The sequence below is a fragment of the Geospiza fortis genome, unplaced genomic scaffold (genome assembly GCF_000277835.1).
Source record: "Geospiza fortis unplaced genomic scaffold, GeoFor_1.0 scaffold286, whole genome shotgun sequence".
Lineage (NCBI taxonomy): Eukaryota > Metazoa > Chordata > Aves > Passeriformes > Thraupidae > Geospiza > Geospiza fortis.
In genome coordinates, this window is record NW_005054444.1 from 795,077 (window position 1) to 817,735 (window position 22,659).

At 42.4% G+C, this 22,659-nt stretch overlaps 1 protein-coding gene across 1 annotated transcript in view; it reads left to right on the top strand.

Moving 5' to 3' along the window:
* LOC102034803 (ovostatin-like) overlaps nt 1-14,187 on the top strand; it is a 29,291-nt gene extending 15,104 nt beyond the window's left edge. The window contains exons 20-36 of the mRNA XM_014309637.2: nt 115-241; nt 867-988; nt 1,659-1,710; nt 2,050-2,133; nt 3,101-3,277; nt 3,765-3,846; nt 4,727-4,883; nt 5,334-5,408; nt 6,686-6,851; nt 7,454-7,674; nt 8,755-8,970; nt 9,099-9,223; nt 9,417-9,507; nt 11,973-12,044; nt 12,608-12,710; nt 13,488-13,562; nt 13,903-14,187. Of these exons, the coding sequence (XP_014165112.2) occupies nt 115-241; nt 867-988; nt 1,659-1,710; nt 2,050-2,133; nt 3,101-3,277; nt 3,765-3,846; nt 4,727-4,883; nt 5,334-5,408; nt 6,686-6,851; nt 7,454-7,674; nt 8,755-8,970; nt 9,099-9,223; nt 9,417-9,507; nt 11,973-12,044; nt 12,608-12,710; nt 13,488-13,540 (1,923 nt within the window). The 3' untranslated portion in view covers nt 13,541-13,562; nt 13,903-14,187. The remainder of the gene's footprint in view (nt 1-114; nt 242-866; nt 989-1,658; nt 1,711-2,049; nt 2,134-3,100; nt 3,278-3,764; nt 3,847-4,726; nt 4,884-5,333; nt 5,409-6,685; nt 6,852-7,453; nt 7,675-8,754; nt 8,971-9,098; nt 9,224-9,416; nt 9,508-11,972; nt 12,045-12,607; nt 12,711-13,487; nt 13,563-13,902) is intronic.
* The last annotated feature ends 8,472 nt before the right edge of the window (nt 14,188-22,659 follow it).

The window sequence follows — 22,659 nt, forward strand, 5'->3', positions numbered from 1 at the left end:
TGGAAAACACAATAAATACTAATGCTGCAGCCTCCTTTGCTCTGCAGCCTGGTTTTAAGGTCATTCTCGTTCGTTGTAATCTAGCTCCTTCTTTTCCTTCTTTCTTTGTCCCAGATCAGTGCCATACTGGCACAGTCAAGTGACTATGAGGCAGAGATCCTGTCATCAGGGGCCAACACAGCAACAGTGTGTGCCAATGAAAGAAAAACATATATTTGGGCTGTTAGCCCCCGAAAACTGGGTAAGTTTGTCTTTCTATCACCTTGATTATATCCCTGTTTGATCTTTCTACTCCCCTTTAGGGCAGCATCAATAATCCACAAACAGGCATTTCTGAACAGCTCCATTCATTGCTAATAAATTTGCCAATAATTTTGGACTGGATTATCCATGGGCAATAAAAGGACACTGCTCCTTCCCAATTTTATAGCTGTGTTAATCCACACTACCTTCAAGTCCACATTGTCTTTTTTTTTTTAAAGCAGTTTCTAATTACTTGCATGTGTAAGCACTCCAAAAGTTGAAATATGAATAAAGGCAGAAGAGCTATAATTAAACTATTGCAACACTGCCCTAGGCCAGAGAAAACTCAGTACAAGGCTAAGAAGAGGTGGAAATTGGTAGTGAATGTCTGCTTTTTGGCCAGGATGACCCCTCTTTCTTTCCTCATACCAGGGCCCCAGGCAAGCATTCCTTTCCAGTAATGAACTGGTATGGAATCTTGATAAAATTTGGTTTTACTGAGCTGTCTTTAGAGAAAATGCATTTCTCAGCAGTTCATCAGCCTAGGAGAGGCAGTCAAAGCCAGGGGTAGTTGTAGACATTGAAGATAACTTCATTTTCTTGGCTGGTGGGTGTCTTTCCAGGTGAGGTGAAATTTGTGATTACTGCTGAGGCCAAACTGAACACCAAAGGTACTGGAAACAGCACTTCTCCAGAAGAGAACCCCATTTACAGAGACACCTTGTTTCAAACCCTACTTGTTGAGGTAGGGTTGGAAATCTGCAGGTGCTTTCTGCCTGGTGGAAACTGAAATTCCTGGCACTGAGGGTCAGAAGCTGTTAGGAGGGAAGGACGGAGGGAGGGAGAGAGGGAGGCAGTGCAGTACAGTGAGGAGGGAGTACAGTACCTGTGTACAGTAGGCTTCTCAATATTAAAATAGGAGTGAAAATCATGGTGGCCACAGTATCCACTGTCCTTCTCCTGCTGGCTCCTTTTTGGGACCCTGAGCACATGTCCTGACAACCCATGGTGCCAGAAGGGAGGAGATTCCATACTTTGCTTTTAAGCACCTTTAGCACATGACCTGAATACTGGGGAGGAGGGTGGAGGAAAGATATAAGAGGAAAAGGGTTTCTTGAGCATCATAAAGCAACAGCTACATAGGATTAATTGAACAAAGTCTCTCTCAGAGGCTAGAAATACCTATTTTTTAACTGCTTTTTGAGTAGAAAGGTGCTCTGGAAAGGATCTTGGGCGAGAGAGAGAGCCATGGACCAGGAGATATTGTAGTGGAGCTAGGGTAGGACTGGGTGCAAGAGGTGCAGGGTCTGGATAGCCATATTCACATACTGTCTTACACTGCTGAATGTCATGGTTTCATGGTGATGTTCTGCACTTTTCTTTCTCTTCCTAACTACTTCACTGCAATCAAACAGCCTGAAGGTATTAAAAAGGAGTTGACTCAGAGCTCCCTCGTCTGTGCGAAAGGTAAGGCAAGTTCGTTCATTCATTCATTCATTCATTCATTCATTCATTCATTCATTCATTCATTCATTTTGGGGAGTTAACTGCTTCACTGTCTTATAGATCTTGTCCTACAAAGCCAGAGACTCTTCCAAGGGAGGAAAGAGTTATTCATGTTGTCCTAGGGTGCTTAGGACACAGGGTCAGGGTGCTAGGCTGAAATTCAGAGTTTTCATATACCTTTGGCTCATTGAGCAAGCCTCTGTGGCATTTTCCTTACCCAGACTGAGGACTATAACAGTCAAGACTTCTGTAAAATACCCTATAATTTCAACAATTCTTCTTTTCACATTTTCTCGTCAGGCACAAAGATTTCTGAACAAGTGTCTCTCAGCTTGCCAAGAAACCTAGTGGAGGGATCAGCCAGAGCTTATTTTTCTGTCATTGGTAAGTTTAGTACTTAAACTGAATGCAAAGTGGTGTTTCTCTTGTGCTGCACCAAGTGCCATCATGTATTCACATACAAACCTTATGTAAAGTTGAAGAAATAATTATTCCTGATTTTAGAAGGTAAGTTTTCTACTTTGCAAAATGGCAGTGGGAGGCAAAATTTGCTCACAATTCTCTCATATCAAGAAGGGACAAAGTGGTCCAATAATTTCCATTTATATTGCATTTCAGATTATACTGCATTAGCATATCCAGTTCAGTGTAGTAAAACAGCTGATTCAGATGAAAAGTAGCATAAGGCAGACTTCTTTGAAAAAAATTATCTTAATTTCTTGGAAAGAAATCTACAGAACTTTGCTGACTGCATAATTTCAAATTTATCATTTTGCATAATGAAAAACATCTGTAAGTCAATAAGTTCCCATAGAATAAAAGTTTCAGGTCCCAATTGACTCTACTAATCTGAAAGTCATTAGTAAGACTTGAGGGTTCTCTTCAGTGAAAATTTTTTGAGGTTTTGAACTCAGATTGTTTTCTAAACACAGTTGGTTTGGGTGCCCATGTCTGTGTGAGGTGTGCTGATGCTGTGCAGCCTGTCAGCATCCTACCCCACACAACATGTTCACAAGTACATGCAAATACAGGAAGCAGGTTGTAAAGGGCAGGGAAATCTAACCCTTCCAAGAATTCATAGCTGTTCCTCAGAAGCTGCGCCAGCCAGTATTGGTGCTCATTTTTTCCTCTCAAATTCTCAGTTTCTCCCAGGTGTCCATCATTCAGATAAGAAATGAAATATGGGGATGGTTTGGCACTTTTCTTCTGTGATGTGTCTTTGATTACTATGATTATTCTAAATCAGTCATTGCCCCTGGCTTCATAATAAGAAAGTATAGAACAATATATAATGCTGTGTAATAAAAACATGTCTGAACTGGTCTGACTTCTTACATTTTTCACTCTTCAGGAGACATTTTGGGCACAGCCCTGCGGAACATAGATAACCTCCTCCATATGCCTTATGGCTGTGGAGAGCAGAACATGGCCTTGTTCACACCCAACATCTATGCCCTGGATTATCTGAATAAGACTGGGCAGCTGACTGAGGAGATTAGAATCAGGGGTACTGGTTATTTATCCACAGGTAAGAGGTTTTCAGATTCTTCTATCTTCTTCCCCAGGGAAATGCTCACAGGACCAAGCCTGACAGAGTTTAAGAAGCATTTGGACAATGCTATCAGGCAGATGGTGTAATTTTTGGGGTTCTTTACATGGTTAAGAGGTGGACTTGATGACCATTGTTGGTCCCTTCCAACTCAGAATAAGCTGTGATCCTTTGATCTAGTATTGTGATTTTTTGCCTTGAACTCTTCAACACAGTGTGGTGAGCATTGATCTCTGAATTCCAGTACCACAATAATTGCACAGGGGCAGGCAATGAGAGCACTCCAAAAGCAGCATGTCCAGGAGTAAAAGCAGCTGGAATTCACAGTGGTTGGCATTATTCACCAGACATACATTACCTGATACTAAATCCAAAAGTCTTACTGCTTCAGTTGAACAAACAGCAGAACAAATCCTTTTCTCACATTAGAAAATGTGTAAATGTGTCTTCCTTATTGTGTTTCCAGGCTACCAGAAACAGCTATCATACAAACACAGGGATGGATCCTACAGCTCCTTTGGGTTACAAGATAGAGAAGGGAGTGTATGGTAAGTGATAACATTTTCTATTTCCCTAGCACAGGATCTTTAAGCTTTGAAAAAAGATCCAAGTATTCCGTGATTCTTATTTTTAATAGACTAAATGAATATAGTTCAGTTAATTTGAATCTCCTAGTAAAGGAAAAATTAATAACTGGAAAGTGGGCAACCAACGGGTGGTATGATGGTGGGAAGCTGGAGTACATAATGTTCAACAGGAAACTAAAGGACCTGGGTTTGTTTAGCCTGTAGAAGAAGAAAATAATGGAGACCTCGGTAAACTTTTCTGCTGCCTAGGTGGGGACTGTGGAAATACAGTCAGACTCTTGTTGGAGCTGCACAGAGTGAGGACAAGAGTTTGTCCTTACTCAAGTTGCTACAGAGACAACTCCAAGTGGGTAGAAGGAATAAAAGCCTTCCCCAGGAGAAGGCTGTAGCACTGAGATAGATGCCCAGAGAGGATGTGGATATCTCTATCCCTGGAGATTTTCACATGACTGGACAAAAGACTGAGCAGCCTGACACAGCTCTGAAGTTGGCCTTAGTTTAAGCAGGTGGTTGAACAGGAGACTTCCAAAGATCCCTTCCAACCTGGTTTGTTTCATAATTCAATTAACTAAGACTAGAAATTGCTAACATCAGTCACCAACCTGTGTTTATACTTTACCACTGCTCTAAAATAATGGTTTCAGCACCGTAATGGAGACATATCAAGTCAATTTTTAGTATAAGAATTTTATGTATTTTATTTACTTAAAACTTAGAAAACACTTTCTTCTTTTACCTCAAACATTATAAAGTTCTTTTTACATCATTTTCTATGCACAGCCTGTGCACTCTTTGGTCTTGTCCACACCATACCTGCCTTCTGTTTCTGGATCACCTGCAGGCTCACTGCCTTCGTGTACAAGTCCCTGGAGCAAGCCAAGCGCTACATCTACATTGATGACAATGTCCAGTCCCAAACTTTGATCTGGCTGGCAAGCAAGCAGAAGTCAGATGGCTGCTTTGAAAATGCTGGATCACATTTCAACAATGCTTTGAAGGTAACTGAGATAAGTATAGCCACAAAATTCCAGTCCTGCTGTCTGGATTTATTTGGATAAGACACAAACTTACTCTTCAGCACACCCTTACTCTTCTTGGTAGTGTTATCTCCTACACAAGCAGGGCATGATTCTTATGTGTGCTCTTGATGATGAGGTAAAAACAAGTAGAACTTTCTAAGTCTCAGGTTTTATTTTCCACCACTGCATTTTGTGCTCAGCCACAAGCTATTGTCTGCTTTATTACACACGTACGAAAGCCAAGAAGATGCAGTCAATTACTTTGGCTTTATCTTCTATGAACTCGATTGTTCTTGTTCCTATGCACACAGGGAGACAGAAATTACTGCTGATCTCAAATCTAACTGATACATGAACTATGAATTAATTCATATGTTGTTTATTTCTAGGACATTCGTCCTAACCAGTTCTTTGCTTGTTTTTCATCAGGGTGGAGAAGAAGCTGAATACTCCCTCACAGCTTATGTTGTGGCATCATTGCTGGAGGCTGGACACTCTGCTGCAGTAGGTTTTTGGTGCTGTTAGCCCAGTCAGCCATTTGTCAAACTGCTCAAGTCACGGTCCTCACATCAGCTTTCCTTTACAATGAGGAACTCAAATACTCTTTGTAGGACAGTAGTTGATTGTAGACAGCTGTTTTCAGAACCCTGCAGTCTCCTGCAAGTATTTAATGAGTATTACAATTCAGTTACATATCCAGTGCCTATGGATTCACTTGAAACACCCCTGAGGAGTCCAGCTGTTTTAGACAATGGTAGTCTAAGTAGGTGCAAAATCCAGACTGAATTTGCCCACTCCATCCAAAATCCACTTTGGAATTTTCTCTGAATTTGCCCAGTCCAAAGTTCAAGCTATCCAAATCTTCAGTCTACAAACTTGCTTTATGCATTTAGTTCCAATGCCCATTTCCCTATGGAAATCTTAATAATGGAAGGAAACTATGAGCTGCTGGTTGAAGTACTAGGCATTGGGAAATGAGAGCCAAGTTCTGTTCTCTGTAATATATTTCCTGCATATCCTTGTGACCTTGTTTTTGTTCTTTTTATAATGGGGAGGAGTAGAATTGTTCCAAATCTGACAAACACATTCTAGATGTGCTGATTTTTTGAATATCCCTCATACACGGTTGTATCAGCCATCATCAGGGTGCACGAGACCAACAGGATGAAAACATTGTGCAGAATCAAACAGTTCTAGAGCAACATGAATTTAGTTTCCAATATCTTTGTAAGCAGCTCCAAAACCCAGTGTCACGTGTTTAAGTGAAGCTGCAGAGACACAACATGATTAGTAATGTGCTGGTGATTCTGAGAGGAAGAAGAGTTCACAGAGATAGTCAGTAAGGCTAAAAGGTCTGAAGAGTTACCTTGGTAGCTATACCTAGCAAACAAGCAATATCCATCTGAGAGAGCCTGCTTAATCATGAGGTCTCAGTGCACTTTACATAGTTCTGTAAAAATGATCCACATTTTATTGCTAAAGCAACCAAAGGACAAAGGTTTCTCTTTAACAGGCTCATCTCATGAGTCAGGAAAAGAAACAGTGCTCTCTTATTTTGGCCATGCTGCCTCTAAATAAATGCAGAAAGGAGGCAGCATGACTGGAAGGGCATTTTTTTACAGGATACACTCTGTAGGCTCTTAAACATGCCGTGGATCATGTATATTTCTAGCATGAAGAGTCAGAGATTGCAGCTTAAGCAATAATGGATGTATTTAGAAAGTATTGTGTGGAGACACAAATCCAAGTACCTGACACCCCGCTGTGTTTTGCATTTCCAGCATCCCGTTGTTCGGAGCGGCATGAACTGTTTGGAAACTGCATTTAACAGTGGGGTCCACAACCTGTACAACCAGGCCCTCCTTGCCTATGTTTATGGCTTGGCTGGCAGAGAGGAAAGACGCCAGTTCTTCCTTGAGCAGCTGGACGGGGCAGCTGTCAGGGCTGGTAAGTGCAGCATGGCCATGGCAGAGGCAGTGCAGCTGATGGAATGGCCTGTTGGATCTTGTGAGCTATTCTGATGCACAGTTTTGTCAGGAATGCTCTCCCTTCCCTTGCCTTTCATGCCTGCTATGCTACTGAATTTATTTCTAGGAGTTTTTCTGTCTGTCTCTTTTGGTGTCACAAAAGTTTGAGCTGTGGCCTGATCTATGAAATTTTGAAATAATCTGGGGGGAGAGAGAGTCCCCTGAATGTCTCAGCCCAAGGTCTTTCAATAGCCCAAGGTCTTCCAAGGTCTTTTCAAGCCCAGTCTTTCAATAGAAAGATTGTACCTAATTTTTCAATTAGTTTCCTCTTGTAATGCTGAACAAACCCACTTCCCTTGGTTGTGTCATGTGCCCCTGTTTGCAACTACCTTAGCATCCTTCTACTGCACTGCTTTCACTTCAATCCCTCTTTGTCTTATACAGCCTGCTTTTATTATTCCCTTTCCATCCCTTCCTGTTTTCTTTTCCAGCTTGGTAGTAAAACTTACCCAGTTCAGGACACCAAGATCTGACAAAACTTGTTTTTTCCATGGTTTTTACACCCCACCTCTCTGTTTTCAGGTGGATCTGTTCACTGGCAGAGAGAAAACACACCACCAGCAGAACGTTTCTCTGACTTCTATTCCCGTGCCCCTTCTGCTGAGATTGAAATGACCAGCTATGTGCTCCTGGCTCTGCTCAACAGAACCAAACTCACTCCAGAAGACTTATCTTACATTTCCCGTGTTGTGTACTGGCTTATCAAACAACAGAACCCCTATGGTGGCTTTTCCTCCAGCCAGGTAACAACTGGGTGTGGTAAAAAGAAAATGCCTTGGAGCAGTACAGTCTGCAAGCTGAATCTTGAAAAATGACAAATCTTTCTGACTGCATATGGATTTGAGTAATACTGGATAACTGGTGCTTTCATGGGTTGCATTGTCAAAGGTACACCATGATCTGCATTGCTTTACACATAATTTGGTTTTAAGCAGTGAGAATTTACCTGAATTCCAAGTTAGCCATGGACAGCAGTAACTGCTGACACAACATTATGCCAGGTCTTGTGCAATAATTAAAATCTCTTGCTCCAGAATCACAGAATCCAGAATATGTCAGGCTGGAAGGGATCACAGGGGGTCATTTGGTCCAACCTCCCTGCCCAAGCAGGGTCATCCCAGAGCACATGGTGTCCAGACAGCTCTTGAACATCTCCAATGAGGGAGACTCCACAACCTCTCAGGGCAGCCTGTCCCAGTGCTCAGTCACATGCACAGTGAAGTTCTTCCTCATGTTCAGGTGGAATTTCCTGTGCATCAGTTTCTGCCCATTGCCTCTTCTTCTATTGCTTAGCACAACCAAGAAGAGCCTGGATCCATCCTCTGGCCACCCTCCCTTCAGATTATTTGTGAGATCTCCTCTCAGTTGTCTCTTTTCAAGGCTGAACAGGTCCAGTTCTGCCAGCTTTTGTAAGAGATGATCCAGTCCTTTAATCATTCTTGTCATGATGCTCCTCTGGACCTGTTCCAGGAGTTCCATGTCTCTGCTGTACTGAGCAGCCCAGACTGCACACAGCACTCCAGATACACCTCCCTAGGGCTGAGTAGAGGGGCAGGATCGACTCCCTCCACCTGCTGCCAAAGCCCTTCCTAAAGCAGCACAGATGGTCTTACTGGTCACCAGAGCACACTGGTGGCTCAGGGACAGCTTTCTGTCCACCAGGACAAGTTCTACAAGAAGTTGTGTCATGTTTCCTTGGCTCTTTGCAAAGCCCTCCTGCATTCATGAGTACTGACAGGGCATCAGGGAAATAGGAGCTGCACTAACCTCACACACCATCTTACACCTGAGTATCTAATTGGGGATCATGTTTTTCTTTTCAGGACACTGTGGTTGCTCTCCAAGCTTTAGCCCAGTATGGATATCTCACCTTCTCCAAAAAAAACCTTAATACAGTCCAAGTCCATTTCATGGAGAGCCCCGGTAAGATTTTCCAGGTGAACAACAAGAACCGCTTCTTACTGCAGCAGGCATCCTTGCCCACTATTCCAGGGAGTTACAGCGTGGAGGTGAATGGCACTGGCTGTGTCTATCTGCAGGTAAGCAAGCTCAGAACTCACCACCACCCTCTGGGAACTAAGCAGGGGGCTCTCCATGCTTTATTCCTCTCCATATGTCATGCTCTCCCTTATGTCTGTGACCATCCCACATTTTCTATCTCTTTCAGACCACCCTGAGATACAACATCCATTTACCAAAAAAAGCTGCAGGATTCTCTCTGTCTGTAAGGACAGCAAATGTGTCTTGCACAGGCAACTATCCACCAAAGTTTGACCTTGTCCTCTCTGCCAGGTAACTTCCTTTTACTGACCTACCCCCTGCATTCACAGTTTGGTAAAGCATCCAAGAAAGGATGCTTTCTTGGGCAGTTAACTGCTGCTCTGCAGCAGTAGGAAGAAAAATGGGATTACTGGGAACTAAAAATGTCATTCACTGGTCTCCTTTCCATTTGCATACCAGACTAACAGAACTTCTCTCATTTTAGTTACACAGGAAACCGCAACGTCTCCAACATGGCTATTATTGATGTGAAAATGCTCTCAGGATTTGTTCCTGAAGAATCTTCCCTGAAAAAGGTAAAAAATGGGACCAATGTGAATGCTAAAGCCTAAGAACATAGGAAGTTGATAAACACAGTCTCTGATTAGCAAATTTGAGCCCATGGGACTACTGCAAAGTCCCTGGGCATAGCCATCTCTCACATACTCTGGGCTTCAAATCTGTAGCTGTTTATGTGTTGAAGACAAATCTGTTAGGAGTTGCCAAATCCCAGAGATTAGCCCAGGTGAACTAAGACTTCATATCCCCAGGTCCAACCAACAGCAAAGTTCAGTGTATATTCCCAATAAGCAGACATACACACTGCACATATATAGCCATATATGCATAGTATATGTGCCACACAGATCAGCAGAGAGGAAAGACAGCACTTCCACAAACACAGATCGCACAAATGGCCTTGTCCTTTTCCCTTTTTCTGCCTCATCAGATTAAAATCTCATTTGTGGGAAAGAGAAATAAATAAACACATGAACATGCACAAGCACATATATACATGCAAATACACAATGTGTCTCCTCGTGGTAGCTGGCCTCAGGCACTCAGTCTGCCCAGCAGCTGCCCCTGGACCCTTGCTCTGTTGAGTTGCTGGCACCTGGACATGTGCCTCCTTCAAGGCCTGAGCCCCACTTCAGTGCCTGGAACTGAGGTCCCTATCACCCACACATATGCATGCTGAGGGCCTCTATAAGCATTCTTAACATGCAGCAGGTCAGCTGGGGTCCTCTGGTTTCACAGTGATGTCAGACAGACAGATACACACAGAGGCATGCAAATAAGTCTCCGCTAGCTGCTCCAGACCAATGTCCATCTCCAAGACTGTATGGTTTCTCCAGAAATAGGCTTGGACACTCTGGTGCCTTTGGTAGCTGTCTTGGGTCCTCTGGTGTCTCCAGCATTTGGGTCAGGTTTCTGCCTGACTCAGGAGCTGGCTGCTGTTCTGGTTTATCACTGGTGAGCACATGCTGACATATGTACCCCTGACACTACAAGCCTGAAGTCTGGTGTCTCAGGATGCTGACACCCCAGACACACTGTCCCTGTGATCTCTGATCCTCTCTTCAGGGACTTGCACTCCCTGCACACACATTCACATAGAACAGAGAGCCTTTCACCCTGGAAAATTGCCAGGAACAGAGATTAATAAGGCAGAAGAGGCTGTGGTGACCAGGTGCAGGGCAGAAAAGTGTGTTTGACCACCAACCTGTTCACGTGCAATTGGCCTCTTTTATCTCATTTTCCACCCTTTTTCCTTCCAATTGGATTTTATCCCTCTCTTTGTTACTTCTGGTTCTTCCCCTGAACACCCCATGAAAACTCTTTTTTGAGTCCCAGTGTCCTATACTCAGCCCCATGGTCTGCAGGCAGCATTCCCCTTCAGTCTGCAAGGTGATCTGGGGATATTGTGCTGCTGACTCACCTTGTGGCTCTCACACTCTGACCATGGGCTGGTCACTGCCCTGTGGCAGCCCCAAGGGGGAGGGTCAGAGTGCTCCAGTGGCTCTGCTCGGGATACTGGGGTTTCCATGTGCTCTTAGTGTCTGTGTGCATGAGTCTGTAGTCATACAGCCTGACAGAATCTATGTGAGAAATACTTCTGCCATAGTTAAAGTGCTTCAATTGGCATTTTGCATTATTATCCCTTTGACAAGGGTTATTTCTTCCTCTACAGTACAGTTTAACAAACAACCAAAAAAAGGAGGTCCTTTTTTGATCCTCCTCCTTTACTATCCAGAAATTTGGTTATGATGATCACAATTCTGGGGACAACACTGATAAGCACCTCGTTTAGGTTCCTAATACAGTTTAAGTTCACAATAGATGAGTTACCTTCAAGTCATGAACTGTAATTTTCAAGCAGATAAAAAGAAGAATTAAATTCTTAGTAGAATCTGCTCATACCTTGTGTATTTATAATCATTCAGTGTTCAGGCCTGAATTTTTTTGGCTAGAACTGTATGAAATTAATAAATTTTCTTTGGAAGATTTTTTCTGTTGAGATGATATTCTTATTGAATTCCTATTGACCCTATTCCTCTTCATATACACTTCAGGAAAAAATAGCTGTTTTTTAAAGTTTAGAATATTTTAGGTTTGTACGTTTTGATATTAAAATAATTTTGTTCACAATCTTTTCTAAATGTTTTTAAACTTTTATTTAAAACATAGAATGGACTAGCAAGCGAGTCAGCTTGAGCTGCTGAAATTAATTGCAAATTCGCTTTGAAATGAGAGAATTCTTAGGTTGATGATGAAAGGCACAAGTACCAAAGCTGGCTGGTGGAACTGTTTACCACTGTGACTGGTCTGCACGCATCAGGTTATAAAAACACTCAACCTGCATTTCTTTTTTCGGCGACTAGATGGCGGGGTGGCATAAAAGGAGCACAGCAGCCGCTTTAAACGCATTCTGCTGTGGAATCAGTAAGTCTCCTTGGCGAGTCTCCCGTGCTAACATTGCTGTGTTTTGCCTTATTTAAAGCTGCGGTTCGAGAATTCCATTGTGGATCGTGTAGACATCAAGAACAATCACATACTCTTCTACCTTCAGAAGGTAAGTTTGGGAGGTTGCCCTTCAGTTTAATAAAACTGGAAGTTTAAAACAGGCTTCCAGATAAAAGAAAAATCTTATTAATAGCATATTAACAATATCAGTGCCTTAAAGATGTAAAAGTAATTCACTCAATCCAAGATCACAGGGGATAATGGAGATATGTGATCAAAGTAATTAAAGGGAGAAAAGTAGAGAGAAGATTCTTAGGGGTACTGCAGGTGATTTTAGTTGGGAAAAAGCAAGGAAAGAAACTAACAGCAATTTTCTATTACAGGATGAATGCTGATGTGCTGAAAACCACACAAACAGGGAATTAGGTTGGGATAATTGGCAGTGGAAATAGGAGGAGGAGAGAAGAAAAGAGCACACAATTTTAGCAGCAAAACATATTTAGCAACAGCTTTTAAACAATTATCTGATTTAACATCAAGTTTACAAACTGGAGGGAGCTGTAGAATAGCACATTGTCACACAGTCTGATGCAGAAATTAATCTGTTCAACCTTAGCCTCAGGGACAGTTATGAAAAAGTTCTGATGCATCTTCTTGTCTTGCCATTTCCAGGTCTCCCAGAAGGAAATCAGCTTCTCCTTCGGTGTGGAGCAAAGCCTGCCTGTGTCAGACATCAAACCAGTGCCTGTGCATATATATGATTACTATGAAACAGGTAGGTGACCCAGCAGGCCTCAGTAAAACCTGTGACAAAGGAGGGACAAGGAGAGACCCATTTAGCAATTCTGCTGGTTTTGATTATTAGACTGCAAAGGTTCTGCAGAGCATAAACGGTTCCTGCCCTCCCGTGTTTACATTTCTTGCTTCATTTCAACATAAAGCAGATAAGAAAGTGATACTTGAGAGCTTCTTTCTTACAAAACACACACAAAAAGACATGTGGTTCCACTTTCATTCAACAGTTTGGACATTATGGTTAAAATCAGTAACTCAAAGGCAGCACTGTTCCTGACTTCCCTGAACGGCATTAGCTCATTTTTTTACTAATATCGTCATTGTAGGCTGCAGCAAAAAGATCTTCCTTGGTGGAATGTAAATACTTAAGTAGGAATGACAATCCCATTTAACAAAAGAGGAGTTTAAGTAACTAGAACTAGAAAAATAAGTTCCTGACCACCTTTCTTGAACTGAATCCTAGCAGATTAGCAGCAGCAGCAGCAGCAGTCAGAGCACTGACCCTGGAGTGCATTTTCTGCCACCTGATTCACGTCTTGCATGGTGACAGCAACGATGTGTCCTGACAAACATGGTCAAAGTGCCCTGGTCTCTGACTATGCAGCCCTGCAACTGGGTGCCTTGACAACTGGAAGTCTACCACAAAATTTATCAAATGTCTTCTGTTTTGTAGCATGTTAATGGCAGATGCAGATAGACTGGGGTCAGAATGATTTCTCACTCTTATACAAATGTTTTCTTCCTTCCTTCTTTCCAGATGAATATGCCCTTTCAGAGTACAACACTCCTTGCTCCCCGTCTTCCAACTGAAATCAGATGTGTGCCAGAAGAGGTAATGATTCAGAAAATATCAGGCAAACAGCTGTAGAACGAGAAGAGGATAAGAGACTTGGTTTTTTTTTCTGAGAGCACAATGAAAAACATGTAGAATAATGAGAAATATGCGAATCCCATATTGCTGTAGATCAGAATGACCCATTCTGGCCCACACTTCAAAAAGAACTGGGGTCAGTGTGGATTAGAAACTGCTTTAAATAAAATGCTTTTCCTGACAAGGGAGATACTGTGCAATGGTTGACTCTGACCATCCATCTTGTTTTGAAACTTATGACATATTCCAGTGGGAGATTTGTGTAAAGGTACTAATTTGAAATGTGTGTTCTCTGCCATAGGTTCCTCTTAAGAAATCCTAATCCTGGACAATAATGTGCTGCTGCTGCTTCTATAGTTTTTACTTGTTTTGGTCTTTCCATTATCCAGAAGGAAAATCCTGAAGAAATTACTTTGATCCTCAGATTTTTCAGCAATTGAACTGAATCACCTACAGATGACAGAAGTCTAATCACAGGAAGACAACTTTTGTGCAAGTTTTGCCTCTATCTAGAAAGAAATGTTCTCTTCAGATTAGCATCTCATATTTTACTGCCCTTTGTAATAAAACATTCTGATTGGCAATGGTATTTGTCCCAGCCTCCACTCCTTGGTCTATCTAGAACTGGATGAACACAGGAACCTCTGTGACAGGGGGAAGTCATGACAGAGACCCTCAGGCTCAGTGTAATCCCAGAAAGATGCAATATAAATTTGGAAGCTGTGGGAGACCATAAATCTTGGTTTGGAAGGACCTGGAGAGGTCACCAACTGCAGCCTCCTGTTCTAAGAGCCACACAACAGAAACTTACCAGCAGAAAGGTGTTCAGCTTGAGAGTGGCGCTGGGGTCCAGCAAAAAAAAGCAGAATTGAGCCACACCAGGACCTAGGAAACCTTGGGAAGCAGCTAGAGAGTTGCTCTAAACATGTGAGGGATTTAACATAGGAACCTAAGGCTGTTTGTGAATTTAGGTTCTGGCTGATGTGCGCTAAGTGCCTTAACACCCCTGAGAACCTGGCCCCATGCCCTGATTCTCTCAGCTCTCCAAATACCACCTGGCATGTGAAAGCATCAGGCACAGGGCAGCTTTTCATCTGGTAGCACTGTGCATGCAGGTGGGCCTGAAGGAGCACTTCAATGCATAAAACAACATTTATGGTCACATATGCCACCTATATTTCTCCTTAGGACATACGGAAATATGGAAATGGAGTTCTCTGCGCTTTTTTTTTCTTTTTTTAAGTTGCATATAAGCTTGGTTTACTGAGAAACAAGATTATTTTCTTCCCTGACAATTCTGGTGGAATTTCTACCTTGTGAAAAAAATAATGACATTTTGAGAAAAAAGATATTGTGACGTGAGTGACTTTCAAGTATTTTAATACTGCTCAAAACATTGAGTTTCTATCCCTAGCATTTCTCTTCCCATCAGAAGCCACCCCTGGGCACAACCTTTGACCCAAAAACTCACACTGAAAGCAGTGTTTTCATGTTTGCATGAGACCTGTGGTGACTTTTGCTACAGACAGACACATGCTGAGAAGTAAGTTATGACTCTGAAGATGTTAAGGGGCCAACTGACCCCAAACTCCCCCTTGCTCTCCCATCCCTGTCAGCAAAAAGGATTGTGTGAGCTTCAAGAGGGGTCAGTCAGGCTACTTCACTCCACCTTCCTCAGCTGTGTAAACTCAGCCTGCTGCTAAACAAAAGCTTTTGTTTAATGCCATTCCAGTGAATGGCCAACTGCAAGCCTGGTCAGATGGAAACTGATATGAAATGCAGAGGCTTTCAAAAGCACAGCATTTAAATTTTACTACAAATTTCCAAAACACTAGGCTGAGAGGGAGTGCATACAACAATGCCAGCAGTACCTAGCAAAATCTGCATTTTACAGCCTTCTTTTACCTCTTTAACACTTTTAACTGCAGTGCAACTAGTGACCCAATTTTTTTTCTCATGGTGCTTGCATCATGTGACGCTGCTGCTTCACAAATTCAGTTTGCTTAACCTCAGTGCAAGTCAGATGAAAAGACATAACAATTGAAAGGAGCTTTAGATACTGACCTTGTAGGACCATGTGAATCAATCAGAAAACAGCAAGGCCCATATCCCATCTCCAAAAATGGCAAATACATTTACACTCAGTTTTCTTTGATTGCTATACTTAGAAAGATGCTCTAGAACTCTGAAATTACCATGAATCAATCTTCCCTTTGACTTTCAGTGTGCAGAAAGGTGCAGTTCCTATGGGACCCATCTGCTGTAGCCCATGGGAATGTGCCAGGACAGGCTCTGGAAGTTTTTCCCAGTTACAAGCCGCCAGGACTCTGACACTGTTTTGTGTAACAGCAAAGCACTCGTGCTATGGGAACCTATGAGTTACACTAGGCATGGATGTGATGCTCCAGTCACTCCCTCCTTTCCACACAGTGCTCTCCAACAGACACTTTTGCCTAGTGCTGGTCGTTTATGGGTCAATAACAATAAAAAAACCCTAGTTCTTCAAAAGAGGACAATCAGGACTTTCTCTTATTCCCTATTTGCCTGAGGCCAGCTTGTTTGCCCTGAGACAACTTGGAAACCTCAGCTGTTTCGGAAGATAATAAAAGTTTAAAAAGACTGACGAGTCTTCATCAAGGACACATCCTCCAGCTTGTTCTGTACAGTGCTCAGCAGTTCAATATATAGCTGCAGAATATATTTTCACTGGAGACAAAGGAAAAATAGCCTTTATGTGAGGGGAATGAATCAAAAAACTTTTCAGGCCTAAGGTCAGGGGTTGAAGGCACAAATAGGCTCTCCCTGGGGGGCGTCCTTAAAGTAGTGCAATTAATATATCAGGTAACACAAGAGTATTGTTTTGCTGCCAAGTAGATAATAATAACAGATAAAGGGAGAGAAAGCTGCAGGCTCTGAATAGCATTTGCACGCCTTCCATAATGTGTCTGGAACAAGTTCAATTTCTGGGATGTCGTAGTGGAAAGAAAAATTCTTTGTAACAACATAAAAATGGATTAAGAAGCAAGACGTTGCAATGGCAAGAAGATCAAAGTACTCAAAAAGAGACTGTGCCTCCAACATTTAGTGTTATCAGCCAGTTGTGAGAGACTCCTAACCCCAAGCTCTCTTTCCCATTCAAGTCCTAACAGCATCACGCCTACACTGAAGACAGACTTCAAAGAAGTGAGAAGAGGTAGCCCCTGCTCTAAAAGATGTAGGTCTTATGTCTTGCGCTCATCTCCTATGAACTCTTGGTTCTGATAAAATCATTTTACAGCTTGAAGTGAGATCCACCCTTCCTTTCTCACAGCACTTGAATTAGACATATAGCACTTCCCCAAAAAATTTCCTTTGGCCCGTAAAGCTGCATCCAAAGACACAAGTAAAAACACTGCTCCTCTGTAGTGCTCTTCTCACACACCAGCCTGCAGTTCAGACAGATGCTTCGAGTCTCTTACGTCAACAGAGCCTGAAACTGCAGGAAAATACTTTAAGGGTATGATTACCTCAGTAAAACTCTTGTAGGACCTGTAGGCTGATGGCTGAATCCCTAAGGGAAAGCAGAACTTGAGTCAACCCATAGAAGAAAGGCAACCAGCCAGGGAAGGCTGTTCTACTCCAAACTGATGGAGGGAAGGAGAAGAAAATAAAAGGGACTAATGGAGCTTCAAACACTTACAAATCTGTCACTGCAATGCATTTGAGTCATTTCTGCAGAATGAAAATAAAAAACAGGTTTTCCATAAAGCAGAGAGAAGCCATTGCAATATGAAAGCCTCAGAGAACTACATCTTTCTACATGTGCCTGTCACAAGCTGTCACCTGAAATGAAAGCAAATGTTTCTACCTTCAGAGTGCAGAAGTTGCAGCTACAAAGAGAGGATAGTTGTGCACAGCTGTGAAATAGAAGCAAAGGGTTAGGGGTTTGATCAGAGGTGAAAAGGTCAGAGAATGATTTGGCCTTCCCTCAGCATGCTAGAGATGGCTGGTCTCAGGCAGCTTTCCTGGTAGCCAGAAAAGCCAATACATGACAACATCATGTGCAGCTTGCATCAGCTCTTAGTACACAAGATGATTTCTCAGTACCAGCCATGAGCGGATTGCTGGCATGAGAGGTTTAGGGGGCAACATGAAACCAGACTAGTTGTCCCACATTAACAAGTTACATGTTATGGATTACATGTCAAATGTTCCCCACTTGATACTCATTGTTAGGTATTTTCTTTTCCCACTGTAATCAAAACCTGATTTATAATAGCAAGTGTGAAGAACGAACTTACTAAGAACCAGAGATTTTTTTGAGGGCTTATTCAGATGTTTTATTGGTGAGCTCTTCACATTTGAACTGAACCCTTGATGCTGCCTAGAAAGACCACAAAGAAAGGAGGGCTGAAAAACTCTAGTTCCTGTCCATGCAAGGACAGTAAAGCTGCAAAGCACTCCCAAAGAAATGCAGACTCTCTTACTAGCCTGACTATAGCACTGCATTAATAGTTTAGCCTAAAAGCTGCCAGGTAATCTGTGTACAACTAGGAAAGATAATTTCATCTATATATCCACTAGCATCCACTCTAAGGCTTGTGCAGGTGCAGTGACAGCAGTCAGATTCCAGCTTCACTCACCTTTCACTGGCATTTGTCACCAAAACTGCACAGCAAAGACAGGCTTAATACTTCAGCTCGCAGTTATTCCTGCTTAGATTTCAGCCTCCATGCATATGTGGAGAAAGGTCTCAGTTTTGAAAACAGGTTATGGATGAACCATCCACACTCAACAGAGCCACTGAAGCCTTGCAACTGGCTGACCTTCAAATACCTTCATCTTCTGTATGGCTGCCTTTTCCAGGCATCATAGACCACTGAAATAAACTGCAGTCCTCCCCACCACCAGGTTTTGTTGAAAAAAATTCCATCACTCATCAAAATCACCGCAAGCTGTGGCTATTCCACTAGGGACATACATATTTTCTTTTATGACCTCACCATCCTTTCAGCTGCTAGAGGACTTTGCCAAGGCTCACACATCTTAGAACAATATAAGAAATCTTGCATGCTTGACTAGAGACCCTATTGACCAAGCAGAACTTTATCTGTAGTTACCATGTTTGAGCATTGTTCCCCAAACACCTGGGCCAAACCAAGCATTTTGACCTTTACCATGTCTAAACAAATCGTTACAAACTAATCTTCTAAAAGACAGTGTTATAGGAAGCCGTCATGGCCAAAATCACAGATTGACTCAGTGCTTTTCAATAATTTTTGTAGCTGTAATGGCCAAGTTATTTGCATTGACCTTATTCTGAATGCAGCAATTAACCCCTTCACAAGAAAGCTGAGAGTGCCTACACCACAAATATATGGATATAGATCTTGCAGACACATCCAAGCTGGCTTTAGACTGCATGAGTGAGAAGGAGTACTAGAATTATATGAAATGTTAGCAGCCACAAATGCATCAAAAACAGAAAAAAACATGGAGCTCCAGAGACTCTCATAATTTCCCTAAAGCCATTTGATGATTCCCACAGGAAAGAAATACAGCTCTTTTCAGTAATAGTGAGTGAAATTTGAGATCAAGAAACCACACAGAAAGACACAGAAATGACTGTGACTGAGCACCCCTATATGAAAAAATTGGTTGCAGTCAAGTAGTGTTACTTTAGTTTCTCATAGCAAGACAGATTTTATTTGTAAAGATAATCTTGTACTGGTTGAACATATCTAGCGCCTCAAATAAACCAAACCACAACCATAAAGGCACAGTTTTTGGTGTCTAACTGTGGCTGCAGCAGGTCTGTTTCAGTGGCAGAAAGATATCTCTACTAAGCTGGTGGAACATTTTTTAACAAAGATAACTAAATCAAATTTAACTAAATAAACAGCTCATTCTACTGTTGCCAAGGCTCCCTCTCATTGCTCTCCATCTACACACAGATCTGTGTGTGTGTGTATGTGTGCTACAGCTGAGCAAAAGTATCTGAGGTCTGAAGTTATGGCTCAGGTAATACTCAAAGTTAGGCTGGCAAAAACCTCCTTTTGAGTCAAGTATGCAAGATAATCTGTCTGTCAGACATTTCTCTAACGTTGCCCAAAACCAAGAACCTCTTCCAGTACCTGAAGCTACAAGAAATATGGAGAGAGACTACTTAAAAGCCCATATAGTGACAGGACAAGGGGGAGGTGGATTCAAACGGAAAGAGACTGAAAGAGAGCAGGTTTAGATTAGATATTAGCAAGAAATTTCTTACTGTGAACTTGGTGAGGCACTGGCACAGGTTGCCCAGTGAAGCTGTGGCTGTCCCATCCCTGGAAGTGTTCAAAGCCAGGCTGGATGGAGCTCTGAGCTACCTGGTCTGGTGGAAGGTGTCCCTGCCCGTGGCAGGCCCATGGCAGAGGGGTTTGGAACTGGATGATCTTTAAGGTCCCTTTCAACCCAAACTATTCCATGATTCTATTAAATACAGACCTGGTGATGAAGTATCAGCTTCTCAAACATATGGAGATGAGTTTAAAAGAATGGGTAGGATTTGAAAAGCAAAGACATGCAGTCTGCAAATAATAACAATAAAAAACCATTAAAAAACCAAGTATCAATGGTTTCGTAAATATTTGCCCCCAAAACAACCTTTTTGTTGTATCCAGTGGAATGTTTTTTGATTCTCCTGTGAAAGACAAGTTATTATATGTTATAGCCAAGAAGATGAGATGACCTCCGTTTTCCTTTGTTATCATAAGGTTACAGTGGCTTTTTCCTACCCAGGGGACTTGTTCGGTTGCAAACCTGTTAATTCAATAACTTCTCTATTACAAATAATTGCATTTTTTGCTTGTTTATTTCCTTAGCAGGTTCACCTTCTTCATTGTGATTAGTGGAGGTTTTAAACTAGTGCAGTGAATTATCTGGATATAGGATGAATGGGTAATCTTTGTCCTTCATTTGGTTACTGTGCAGGAAGTACATGTGCACAGAAGCCATTGTGACTTGTGCCAGTTCTTGGAAAGACAACATTCAAAAGTAGACTCAGAAAGCTTCTGGGTTGTGATGATTATCAAATTGACCTGGTTGGAATGAATACTTTATTACATTGCCATAAATTTATAACTATCTGAGAAAGCGAAAAAAAGCAAGAGCCTGCAGTACTGGTCATCTCCTTTCTCCACAATGTCAGCTCAAGTTCAAGCCCTGGTCAGTGAATTTCTGTTCCTGGCAGCTGCTGGTATGGGTATCCCATTGCAGCGAAAATAAAGCCTTATCCTTTGGGAAGTTCCTTAACTGCAGAATCTGTGGAGATCCTCTGCAATAAAAATGACAGTGAGGTGGGCTTTCAGAACAGACCCTCAGTCTGTTGTCTGTGTTCTAAGCACCCACACCGTGCCACAGAGAGACCTCTGGGGAACCCCCTGCTACTTCTGCCATGTTCCATTTCCATATGGTTTGATACTCCTGTGAAAAATTTGAAGGCATGAGAGAAAACATTTCATAGCCACCCTGTGTGCCCTATGTTTCTATTGAAGAAAGTTTTACAGACAAGCAAGAAACTAGAAGAGACAGTCATAAAACACATCAGGATATTAGAGAAGATTGTGCTCCCATAGAAGTACTCTGCCCATGGACCCATATCCCTCTGGCAGCAAGGCAGTCACCAATCTTTCACTCGCTCCCATTTTCCAGGAAGGATGTCAAAGACACTAGTGAATTGAAATAACAGTTTACAAATGAAAGCAGAAGCTAAAAGGGACTTATTCACTTTTTCCCATTGTCAGGCAGATGTCCAGCCACTGCCTGAGAAGTGAGGCCTCAGTAAAGGCAGTGGTTGCTTTGGAAGACAAATGCTGTCACCACAAATGCTGTCCCTCCTCCGCCTTTCCCCCACCTGTTATTGCTAAGCATGGTGTCCTATGGCAGGTACAGGACATCCCTTTGGCCTGTTTGGCTCATCTGTCCTGGCTGTGGCCCCTCACAGTCCCTAGCCCCCCCCAAGCCTCCTGGCTTTTGGCTGGGAGGTGGGGGAGGTAGAAAGCCCTGACACTCTGCAAGCACCCTTCAGCAAGAGCCAAAATGCTGGTGAGTTATGACCACTGTTCTAGCCTCAAATGCAAAGCACAGCAGGCTACTGTGGAGAGAGCTGACTTCATAACCTCATGCCAGATCGACCCACTGCCAACATTAATGGAAAAAATTATTTACAGCTATCAAATAACTGCTTTCCAGCATTGTTTTTCTTGTAGGGAGCAGCCCACCTGAGTGCTTTGTTTTCTCTTCAGAGTACAAAGGAACAAAAGAACTTCCTTCTGCCTAATAAAAAACTCTATTAGCTTCCATGCAGGTGTGAAAACTGGAAACCTGGAAACCTAACAAATTCCCATACACCCAGTGACTGGCTAATTCTGAGCTGAAATGAATCAAACTTCAACAACACTGTCAAGTGCTCAATGGCTAAGGTAGAAGTAATTAAGACCTTTTAGACCTTTTCTGTTCCTAGCTTCTCTATTTTTCCATTTCATCAATTTTCCTAACACCTATGAAGCAAGGGAAAAGAGAGGTCAATGTATTATTTTAGTCAGAATCTGGTGACAAATATACAGAAAATTGGTCTACTTCAACCAGACAGTAGATCCAGTTGGTAAATTCCAAGAACAATGGGGAAAACCCTCAAATGTTAATCTGGTATGACAGACTTGGGTTTAGGTCACTTTGTGCTTTTCAGTCCTGTGACAAGTCTCAGTGTAAAACCCAAAGCCCCTTTCCTTGAAAACAAGACCACTGCAGGTATTTTGTGCAGACATTCAGAGAAGTGCAGTGAAATGTTGCAGTCTGGAGACGGTGGGTTGATTTTGGTTGCAGTACTGTTGGGGAGGTTCTTGCAAGGAGCAGGATAGACTGGGATCTCCACCCCTTGCTGCAGTTATAAAGGCACTAACATCAAAGGAAGGAGCCAGGGAGGAGTTGAACAGCAAACTCCTTTCCTCTGGAGCTCTGGGTGAGGAATGCTCCAGAGTTGTTAAACTAGTAGGCAAGGTTTTGTTTCATGGGAAGAGAACTTATCTCTTTCTTCTGT